General features: G+C 48.1%; 1 protein-coding gene across 1 annotated transcript; it reads right to left on the bottom strand.

Moving 5' to 3' along the window:
- Positions 1 to 217: 217 nt before the first annotated feature.
- Positions 218 to 8,139, bottom strand: LOC311165976 (hydrocephalus-inducing protein homolog; the record flags this gene model as incomplete). Its single annotated transcript, XM_084227472.1, has 4 exons — positions 218 to 380; positions 4,570 to 4,774; positions 6,070 to 6,194; positions 8,114 to 8,139. The coding sequence occupies 4 exons, from the start codon at positions 8,137 to 8,139 to the stop codon at positions 218 to 220; spliced, it is 519 nt and encodes a 172-aa protein (XP_084083598.1).
- Between the last annotated feature and the right edge of the window lie 2,631 nt (positions 8,140 to 10,770).

A 10,770-nucleotide genomic window follows, 5' to 3' on the forward strand; every position in this document is an offset into this window, starting at 1 on the left:
CAGAAATGCTTTTAGCATTTGGCATTTTTAGGCGGGCTCTGCAGGTGCAACAAGTTGATGTCCTCCCTCCCAGCACATTGAGCCAGCTGAGGATCTGCCCAGTGACCGCATCCGGGGCTAGAGTGGGTAGGAGGAGGAAGAGGAGGAGGAGGAAGGTTAAGAGGAAAATGGGGTTCTCAGTTATCACTTACCATTGGCTCAGTAAAAAAACATGTCATCAGAGAACAGCAGGTGGTCTTGGTGCAACTTTGCCATCTTCCCCCGGGAGCCTCAGGAGGGCAGTGCGATCTTCACAAGAGCCCTTCTCCTTCCCTGTTTCTTTCTCCTCCATTAATTTTTCCAGCCACAGCTCTCTCTGCGTCCACAGGAATCGACGCTGCCTGCAGCCACAGGAATGACAAAGCCAGCAGATCGTTTAATGAGCCACATATTTGCAGAGAGAAGTGTGAGTGCAGGGCAACAAAGCACTTGGGAAGGAGCAGCAGTGGGACAGATGAGTAATGCGATGATTTACCGAAAAGCAGGGCGCTCCAAGGCAGGGAATGATTGGCACCTGACTCCATTGATTCAGAATGCTGAACAATTGCTCTATTAAACTATATTCTATTACATTATACTACACCATATTAAAGACACACACTATACTACAAAGAATACTAAAGAAAACTTGGGACTGTCTCCAGACAGCCAGGATACAGCTTTTTCCAATTGGCCAAGGAAACCAAACAATCCTCAGCAGAATCCAACTGACAAATCACTTCAGGTAAACAATCTTCCTAACACATGTGCAAAAACAACAGAAGCAGCAAGTAGAGATATGAATTGTTTTCTTCTCTCTGTGCTTCTCCGGGAAAAAACCCCTGAGAGACAGAATTACGTGTTTCTGTTCAGAGAATGTGAAGGCCACAATGATTGACTCTCACAGTTAACAGACAAATATCATGTAGAGAGGTTAAGAAAAAGTTTTTTTACCTCGAGTTGTTATGAAGGGACAGCCGGGGTTGGGATATTTGGGAGGGTTGGCTTGTCACTACGGGGACATCTGACCTCCAATCAAGATTTGGGGACGCAAACTCCACCACTGGACAGTGAAGAAGGAGTCAATGGACAGAATTTTGGGAGGGGCTAAAGGGTTAAAAGGCCAAATCTCCATTGTGTGGGTGAGCACATGGTGAGGAAAAACCTTTGCTCCCAGGGCCATAACATTTTCTCTATTCAGTCTTCTCTTGTATTTTTGATAAGGTTTAATAAACCTTTCTAAACCTATGAAAAGGGAGTGGCTATTTCCCACAAGCAGCAGCTCCCCAGCAAGGGCTGACCCCAAGCCACGGGGGTCCCAGATGGATCAGAGGATAACTTGTTCACTGGCCCAGCAGGTAGCTTTACTCAACACCTGCAAGCTCAGGAGAGGTTTCCAAAGCCCGCATCCCTCAAGAGAACCTCCTGGCTCACAGCCTCCGTCAAAACTGAGGGAGAATCCACCAGCCACTTCAGGTGGCTTGTCCTACCACTGAGCTGCTGGGGGAGGCAGATAAAGACGATGGAGCGGGACTTTCCTGGGAAGGGGAGACAAAGCTGGGTTGCAGCCTCGTGTTACCAGCACTGTGAAAAATGCATATTATATGATTGGCTTTTTGCAAATATTAAAATGAATACTATATGTGTTGCTGGGTGAAAGTTATGTTGTAGTCTTTTTAAGTAGGGTGGTGAATTTAATTTTATGCTACAGAAACTGTGTGATGTAAGATACTTTTTCTAACTAGCTCAAGGAGAGATAACAGCAACAAGACACCACAAAATCCAAGAGAAGAGTAATTGCCTCCTTATTGGGGAGAACCAGACTTTGAGGGACCAAGATGATTGATTTACAAGATAAAGGAAGAAGTTGACAATAACCCTTTCTTTGAAAAGAATGTTTTTATCATGTATGAGACACATGAATATGCAACAGGCTATTGCTTTTAAGAGTTAATCCTTTGCTAGCAAAGTGTGTTCTGTGGCAGAGCAGAGCACCCAGATGTCTGTAATGCTTTGCTTTTTTTATTGTCCTTTATTTTCCTAACTCTGATTGTCCAAATTCCTATTAATCTTATTTTTATTACTATTTTATTACTATTTTATTACTGTTAAACTTTTAAAAAGTTTTAAAACAAGTGATTTTTCACAAACATCACTCTTTGTTCCTTCCAGTTTGGACCTGCCCTCTTCCCTACTCTTCCTTTCACAAGGGCATCCCTGAGCACTTCCAAAGGAAATTGATCAATTCAGGCACTGCACCCCTTCAGAGGGACATTCAAGGTTATATATGCATGAAAACAGAGGCTCTGAGAGGGGAAGGGACTTTGTTAGGTAGGAGGGAGACAGCAAACTCCTGCAGAGACCTTTTCATGATCCACAGCTTTTTGGCTCCCATCCCAGTGCATGGTAGTAGAATGTCCTGAGAGGGAAAGGATCCTGCACTATCTCCTCTCATAAAAAAGTCCTCTCTGCTCTGAGATCTCAAAAGCTGCTCTGACAACAGGACAGTAGCCTTGGAGCTACAGCCATGTCTAAGACTGAAAATAAGGAAGAACAAAATGTCCTGGTGACAGTCTAGGACACAAACTAGCATGAAAACAGATGTAATTGGAAAAAATCCCACAAACCCAAAACCAGGCTGAAGTTTACTTTGGGGACACCTAGTTGCTTCTGAGGGGAAAGTGGATCACCTGGGGTCCAGGCTGAGGCAGGAAAGTGGGAAAAAATGGAAATAAACAGCCCAGGGAAGTAGCTAGAGAAGGTCATGGAATTTTCTTTTAACACACAGAGCTTGTATGGAAGTCAGACACTGGGTAAGGAGATCGAGAACAGTGGAAAACCAAGAAGCCCAGGGCACTAAAGGACCCTCTCGCCAGCCATTCAGGTGGGCAAGGGTCGATCTCCTGGTGCTTTGCAGGCAATTTAAAATGGCTTTGGGGAGTGCAAGCAACCTGGCACGCAGCAAACAGGGGCTTGCCATGGCAGTTTTGGCCCAGCACTTTTGACCCAGCGTTTTTTCAGGTTTTGCGTGGTAGTTGGCACAAGCAGGCTGAGAAGAAAGCACCCACCCTCCATGTGTAGCGGGTTGTGTCTTTTTGCTGGTTGTGAGGTGCTTGCCTTTTTTTTTTTTTTCTTTCTTTCTTCTTTCTGCTTTTTTTTGGTTCCCAGCTACGGTTTACAAATGATGAAAAGCCATTGCTGCTGCTGCTGCCAGCAGGAGTGTACTAACTCAAAGAGAACCCCCCAAGAAGGACGCAGCTGTCCAGGCCCCTGGCTGCTGGGAGGGTCTGAGCCTGGTGCTAATATCAGAGGACAGTGCAAAAGACAGCTGCGTGTGGTGTGAGCAGCTGCATGGTCTGCTCTGTCCAGTGGCAGAGCTTAAGGAAGAAGTGGAAAGGCTGAGGAGCATCAGGGAGAGTGAAACAGAAATAAACAGGTGGAGTTACTGGAGTTACACCCATGCAACCCTGAGAGAAGCTCAGCAGGAGCCAGAGGAGCCCTGCCCTCCTTGGGATCAGGCAGAAGGAGGAGACCGAGGAGACAGTGGGGAATGGAAATGGGTCTCTGCTGGGGAGGTAATAAAATTCCATCCTGACCCCCATCACCTACCCAGGTACCCTGACAGGAGAGGTGTGAGACTCTGTCTCCAGAGGGTCAGGCAGATGACACCCAAGAAAAAATTGTCTGGAGAGTCTCCCAGTTGCATTTGGTCTGTCCAACAGCTCACAGCCTCCAGTATTGAGGAGAAAAGAAGGGTAAGTGGTAATAGGTGACTCCCTTCTAAGGGGAACTGAGCGCCCTGGGTGTCGATTGGATCCATTCCACAGGGCAGTCTGCTGCCTCCCTGGGCTCCAGGTACTGGATATCACCAGCAAATTCCCTAATGACTTAATGAACTTCATCTGTTCACCACTGTCTGGCATACAGTGACTGTGAAATAGGGTTCCCAATATTTGGTGAAACGAGGAGGGGCTTCAACAAAACTTCCACTGTGGACTTCTGGAGGGAAGATTTGGCCTGTTCAAGAGACTGAATTGGCGAGTTCCCTGGGCAACAGCCCTTAAAAACAAAGGAGTCCAGGAAGGATGGACATACTTCAAGAAAGAAGTCTAGAAGGCACAGGAACAGACTGGCCCTGTGTGTGGAAAGACAAGCTGATGGGGAAGAAAACCAGCCTGGATGGGCAAGGAGCTTTTGAAGAAACTAGGGGGAAAAAAAGAGGGTGTATCACCTATGGAATGAGGGTGAACTGTTTAAGGATGTTGCCAGGTCATGTAGCAAGAAGATTAGAGAGGCAAAAGTCCAATTAGAACTTGAGGAAATCTAGTCATTACAACCAACCTTTCCTTCCCAAAATGCCATCCTTTGGCTGGAGTATAAATGGAACTGGAATGCTGAGTGCTGAGCTCCTGAAGCCCAGGGACACACACCCTAGTGCCAGGCACGGTTTACTTGGCCTAAACCATTCAGAAGCACCAACACCCCTTGAGGCCACACCTCAGTTTTAGTCTTGGGCCATGTATCTCACTGAAATGCATCTTTCAAACCCACCTCCTCTTCTCTTCAATCTCTCCTTCCTGTGTAGGAAATGCCTTCCACTGGAAGTGGGCTGTGATGTTACTCCTGTTTTCAATGAACACTGTTTTGTGGCTTGACGTGGTGATGAAAGTCTTCTCAAACTCCACGCAACTTGTGCTCAACCCAGCATTGACATCTACAGCTTCTCCCTGGAGTTTTGCGTTGATATTTTCTTCACCTGGAACAAAGCAAAGGGGAGTCTTTGCTCAGCTCACTTGCTGATGGAAAGCACAAGGAACAGAGCAAACCACAGGTCAGAGAAGGAAGTGTCACAGCTTTCAACTGTGTTAGCAGTTCTGTGGATCAGCACATTTATCACATCCTGACAGCTCTGTGTGTACAGCGTGAGGGTGTCCTGGGCACCTCCTAAAACACCTTATTTCTGAGAGCGTTTGTAGAGATTTGGCCCCAAGGCAACAGTATGTACAGTGAGATTTGTCAGTGTGCTCTGGTGACCCACTCAGATCATGCTGAGGAGCCCTGTTCAGTCCTGGCTTGCCCAGGGGAGACCCTGGGCATCCCATGAGACTCTTGTCTCTCCTGATCCCTTGGATCCCTTGCTGCTGACCAGCAAACATGCCTGGGGGCATGTGGGCAGAAAAAGGAGGCCCAGAGGAACAAGTGACAGCCCACAGCAGGAGGGGACACAGGCAAGGAAACACAATCAGCCTGGCTCTGCAATTTGACAAACCCCTACAAAATTAAAACCATGAAAATAATCATCATATCCCTGTCCAAACCCACAGCCACGTCAGTCTAGAAATATTTTATATTGTTCTGATCTCAAAAACCAAGCTGCAAGCTGCAGCATTTCAAATGAAATAAAAAAGGCACAAAGGAAAGATTAGTATGTTTAAGGAAAGATTAACACGGAGCAGCTTCTATATGAAGGCTGATGACATTCCTCAGCCTTGAAATCAAATGGGCGATGGATGTCTCAGGTTTGCAACAGCATGAATTGTATGGGAAATGGGGATGAGGAAAAATTTGTCTTCATTTATCACCAAACAGGAACTCCAGGGCCTGAAAATGTTATTAGACAGAAGCTAAATATATGTGCAGAGGGCAACATAGAAAAAGGGCCTGTGACAAGCCACTGGAGAAGCAGCAAACGGGACAGAGGTGTGCAAGAAATCCATTGCATTGGAGAGAGTCTGATGGAAACCTCACACCTCACATACAGCACTGCCCAGCAATGAAATTAAACTTCACCCAGGCGTAGGCACATGGTAGGGGAGAATCAGGGTTCCTCCTTCCTCCACTCAGCAACTCCTAGCAAAACAGGAGTCCAAAACTCTTAGCCCTGTTAGAGGGGATCCACTTTATCAACCCCCTAAACACCAAGGAGTTCTCAGTTGTCTTTGGGCTAAAACAGGAACAGGGGAGGTACCTCTGGAGGGAATGGAGGGGGATGGGACAATAGGGAGTGATGGTGGAGAACTGTCCTGTGCCCGTGCAGGGCCCAGCACTCACCTGTGGTGCAGCACACTGCCAGGGACCCACAATGGTCACCGGTGGTCAGCGGGCAAAATCCCACTGTCACCTGCATGGTGTCACCAGCGTCCAGAATTCCTTTGGCTGGCATCACGGAGAAAGGACTGCAACACAAAGAGAGGGATCAGGGCTTGGGGGGACACCTGGGCACGAGATTCCTTCTGCACTGCAGCTCACCTCAGCTCACTTGGTGTGAAAAATGCATATCATATGATTGGCTCTCTGCAAATATTAAAATGAATACTATATGTGTTATGTTGGGAAGTTATTTTGTAGTACCGTATTAATCCTTTTTAAGTAGTGTGTTAAATGGAGTTCTAGGCTAGAACATAGTATGAAAATAAAAACCATGTGATGTAAGATACTTTTTCTAACTAGCTCAAGAAATGGATAAGATAATCAAGAAATTATTCACACAGAGATAACAGCAACAAGACACCCAAAATCTCAAGAGAAGAATTACTGCCTCCTTATCGGGAAGAACCAGACTTTGTGGAGACTAAGATGAATGATTAAAAAGATGAGGGGGGGAAGTTGACTATAAAAAGAAAAATCCCTAATTTGAAAGGAATGTTTGCATCATGAATGAGATATATGAACATGCAACAGGCCATTGCTTTTAAGGATTAATCCTTTGTTAGCAAAGTGTGTTCTGTGGCTGAGCAGAACGCCTGGATGTCCTTAACTCTCTGCTTTTTTATTGTCCCTTTATTGTCCTAGCTCTGATTGTCCAAATTCTTATTGCTCTAATTTTTATTACTCTTTTTATAACTATCTTATTATTGTTAAACTTTTAAAATTTTAACACAAGTGATGGGCGTTTTTAACACTTGGGCAAGCAGGGAGCAAACCAACCACAGTCAGCAGAAGACAGGGCAGGGGCAGAAACAGCCTGACCCACTTCTGAGGAGATCCAGCCCTCACAAGATGCTGCAGGATAAAATGACCTCAGCTCTCCCATAGTGTGCATCCAGACCTCCACAATGAGGCTCAAGGGTCCCACTGCCAGCAATCCCATCAGAGAATGGTTTGTGAAAAACACAGAGAGGGTTCAGAGCTATCTGCATGCACAACTTGACACTGAGTGCCTCAGGAATTTCTCTTTTCCTGCTGCTTATAGAACTCATCTCAAGAAATGCAAATATTAGGGCACTACCTGTCCTGTGAGATTATAGACCAGGAATCAGACAGGGAGAAGGAACTTTTCCTTGAGGACCAAGGAATAATTACTGTTGAATTTGCAGTGGGGTTCTTTGGTTTATTTTACCTTGAAAACATCCTGCTTCAGCCTAAAAAGGGCACATTTTATCAGCATTTCAATGAAAGCTGCTCTAAGAAAAGGAGCAATCAAAACTCTGAAAGAGTGCAAGTGCAGATCAGTGACATGGAAACCCAAAAAGAGGATGCCATTTACAGTCTGAAGGATCCAGTCCCAGCTAAATGAAGCACCATGAGCAGGAGCACATCAAGGAAGCAGAACAGGAGGTTGCTGTGGGTTTACCAGCAATGCAGTCTGGGACTCTGGGTTGTTGTCGGGGTCTCTCTAGCTTGTCAGAATGACTCCAAGAAAAGTTGGAAAGTCTCTTTTCCCAGCCCGGCTGTTGAAGAAGGAGTCAGGGCTCTTCATTTCTCAGTCTCAAGGTTATTTATTGTATCAGCTGATGAACCTTGAAACAACAGAGAACTGGAGAATTCATGTCCGGATTCATGTTTCTCCAAACTCCCTCTGAAAACAGGCTCAGCTATCATATATGGTCAAATTGCCAAGCCAAAAGGACTTGAATGCTTTGTGATGCAGAAAACACCTGGGCTGATTGTCAAACACTCCATTCAAGAAGAGCTAGGCCTTGGCCAGAGCCCGAACTCTAATTGATGGATATCACTTAACACATTCTTGAAACGAGACTCTTAAAAACAGCAATTATGAATAGGAAACCTTAGGATTAAAGATCAATCAAACCATTAAATAATTGAATCCCTCTGAAACTTCTGTCAGGATAGAAATTCTTCAAACACAACAAACCTCTTGAATTCTCGGCTGGAGTACATCTATAATAACTGAAGAAAACCACAAAACTGGAAATCTGGATTTAAAAGAAATCCAAAAACTTATGAGTAGTTAGGAAATAAAAGGACAAGATTCTGAAGTGACACGTGTCTTGTAGATGATCACACAAAGAAATAGTGAAACACATGAAAGGTGGCTGCAAATACTACAATACCTTGATAATAATTCTTATCACAAAATATGAGAATTTACATTTTATAATCAACTTAGCAACAGGAAATGTTTGAATGGGTTAAGACAACCTTTTTTAAAGTATTCCTATAACATTAACAATCCTTATTTATCAGTATTACCTATAAAGTCCAAAAATAACAAAGGTTACACACTCAGTACCAACAATCCCTAAAACTCTGAACCATTGAAGAATCAGCTGATGACCCCGCAGTTAGCATCTGATTGATGTTTCTCAAATGCTCTGTCTTCAGAGAGATTTTGGGCAATTGAATCATTACTAATACTTCTATCTTTATATGGTGGTTTCCCTCCCTGAGAGACATTTGTCACAACAGAAGGTTTCCCTCTACATCATATTTGGAATAACATTGATTTGCATTGATTTCCCCTTTTTTCTGTATCTTGGGTGAAAGCCTGGTGCTTTCTCACTTTTCTCTGATTTTGGACAGCTTTTTTTTACACTTCAATCTTTTGCATTTGAAGACTGATCATCTGCCAAATGCTGTTTCCGTCACTTCTGTGGGACCGGTCTGTTGAAGAGTTCGACAAAGTGCCTCACTCAACCTGTGCCGCACCCGAGAAAAATCTTCAACTTGAGATTTTGATGGAGGCTGAAACTGCGCGCTGGCAGCTGCGGTTGCCTGTGTGCTGGCTGTCGCCACGGGACCGGAGAAGGGCCGGTTCCTCGGGCACCCTGCGCACCCTGACCACGGCCCGTCTCTGCCTGCGCCCTCACGGGGCTGCGGACGCCCCGGCCCCGACCGCGCCTCCCCTGCGCTCGTCTCGGCGCAGGCGCGGTCTGGGGAATGTCCTCCCCTCCCAGACCGACACCGGCACTGCTCAGATCCCGTTCCGGCTCCGTGCCAGCGCCCGCAACCGCCGCGCGCGGTCCCCGCTCGGCCCTGCCCGTGCCGCGGCTGCGAACTGGGGGAAAAACCCTCCCCGCTCCGACTTCAGGGTTTTTCCGTCATCATCGGGCGCCTGCCGCGCTCCATAGCGGTCGCAGTCCGGGACCCTGCAGCAGTCCCGGCTGCCCTAATGCCGCCCGGCGCAGCTGCCGCGACCCGTGCGCTTTCCCCGGTGGCCGCTGATTGCCAGCCAACGCAGTCGCGCGGGTTGTCCCCTTCGCCGCGTCTTTGACACCGCCCTGCGTGAAACCGCCGCCGCCATCGCCATCGCGCATGCGCCCGCCGCCGCCAGCGCCGCGCCTCCCGCTGCCGCGGCCCCGCGCTCCGCCCCGCCCGGCCCGGCCCCGCTCGGCGCTGCCCCCGCAGCCTCCGGGCATGCCCTGGACGGCTGCTGACCGCCCGCCGCTGCCATCGCGTACAGCGCCGTGCGCGCTATCGCCTCCTCTGCTGCAGTGTCTGCAACCCCCCCCCGCTGCCCCCGCGGCCCCCCCGCCAGCCTCCGCAACCCCCACGGCCGCCTCTGCGGCCCCCGGGCTGCTGGCTGCCTGGCGCCACCGTGGCACGGGTTCGCCATTCGACGAGAAGCAGCTCTCCCCCGGGTCCCGGGACCCCCTTCACCCCCCTCCCCCTGACTGAGTCCGCGTCAGAGGATCCTGAGAGTTCTGGGGATTTTGGGGACCCATGGGACCCTGGGGACTCTCAAGATGATGCACATTCCTCTCATGCCTCTTTGGTAGGGATTGTTTCTGCCCTTCCCTGATTGGTAAGAGCAACTGCCGCCTGCTGATGGCAGGGCGATTCCCCTTCCCCCATCCTTCGGGGGAGTATTTGCTGCCTGCTGATAGCTGGCAGACCCCTGCAGAATTCCACTAAATTGCCTCTAGCATTACCCTTGCTGGGGATAAAAGCTCCAAGGCCGTTTTACCTTTTTTCAGAGATTTTCGCAAGGTGTTTGGCTGCCACGCCCTGTAGGGCTGACAGGATGCTGAATTGTTCCTGGGAGCATGTAGCCCGCAATGTTTTGTCAATTTTGACCTTTCTTACCAAAAGCTGAAACATCTGCAAGTTCGGTCCGGAGTTTGTCCTGGCCACTGTCCAGCAGCTCGCAGGTGAGGATTTTTCCAGGCGCGCTTCTGGTCCTCCTCCTTCCAGGTCGAGCTTGAAATAAGTTTCTCGGCAGAGGTCGAGATGTTCTCTCTGGATTTTTTCCTTGAGAGTGCCTGTTGTCTTCACAGGCTGGGTTTCAGCAGCTGCTGCCTGGTGGCGTGGCTGCTTGCCAACTGCCCACCTGGGTGCTCTCTTGCAGCCCACCCAGGGAATGCCAATGTGTCAGGGTCTCTCTAGCTTGTCAGAGTGACCCCGAGAAAAGTTGGAAAGTCTCTTTTCCCAGCCTGGCGTTTGAAGAAGGAGTCAGGGCTCTTCCTTTCTCGGTCTCAAGGTTGTTTATTGTATCTTATCTATAAAATTCTTTCTCCTGTCCTGCCGAGGTCCGCTCAGCAAGACAGTCCCAGGCACTCTGCCTGCCCCCAG

This window comes from Fringilla coelebs, assembly GCF_963513975.1.
Source record: "Fringilla coelebs genome assembly, contig: SCAFFOLD_48, whole genome shotgun sequence".
In the NCBI taxonomy this organism is placed as follows: Eukaryota; Metazoa; Chordata; class Aves; order Passeriformes; family Fringillidae; genus Fringilla; species Fringilla coelebs.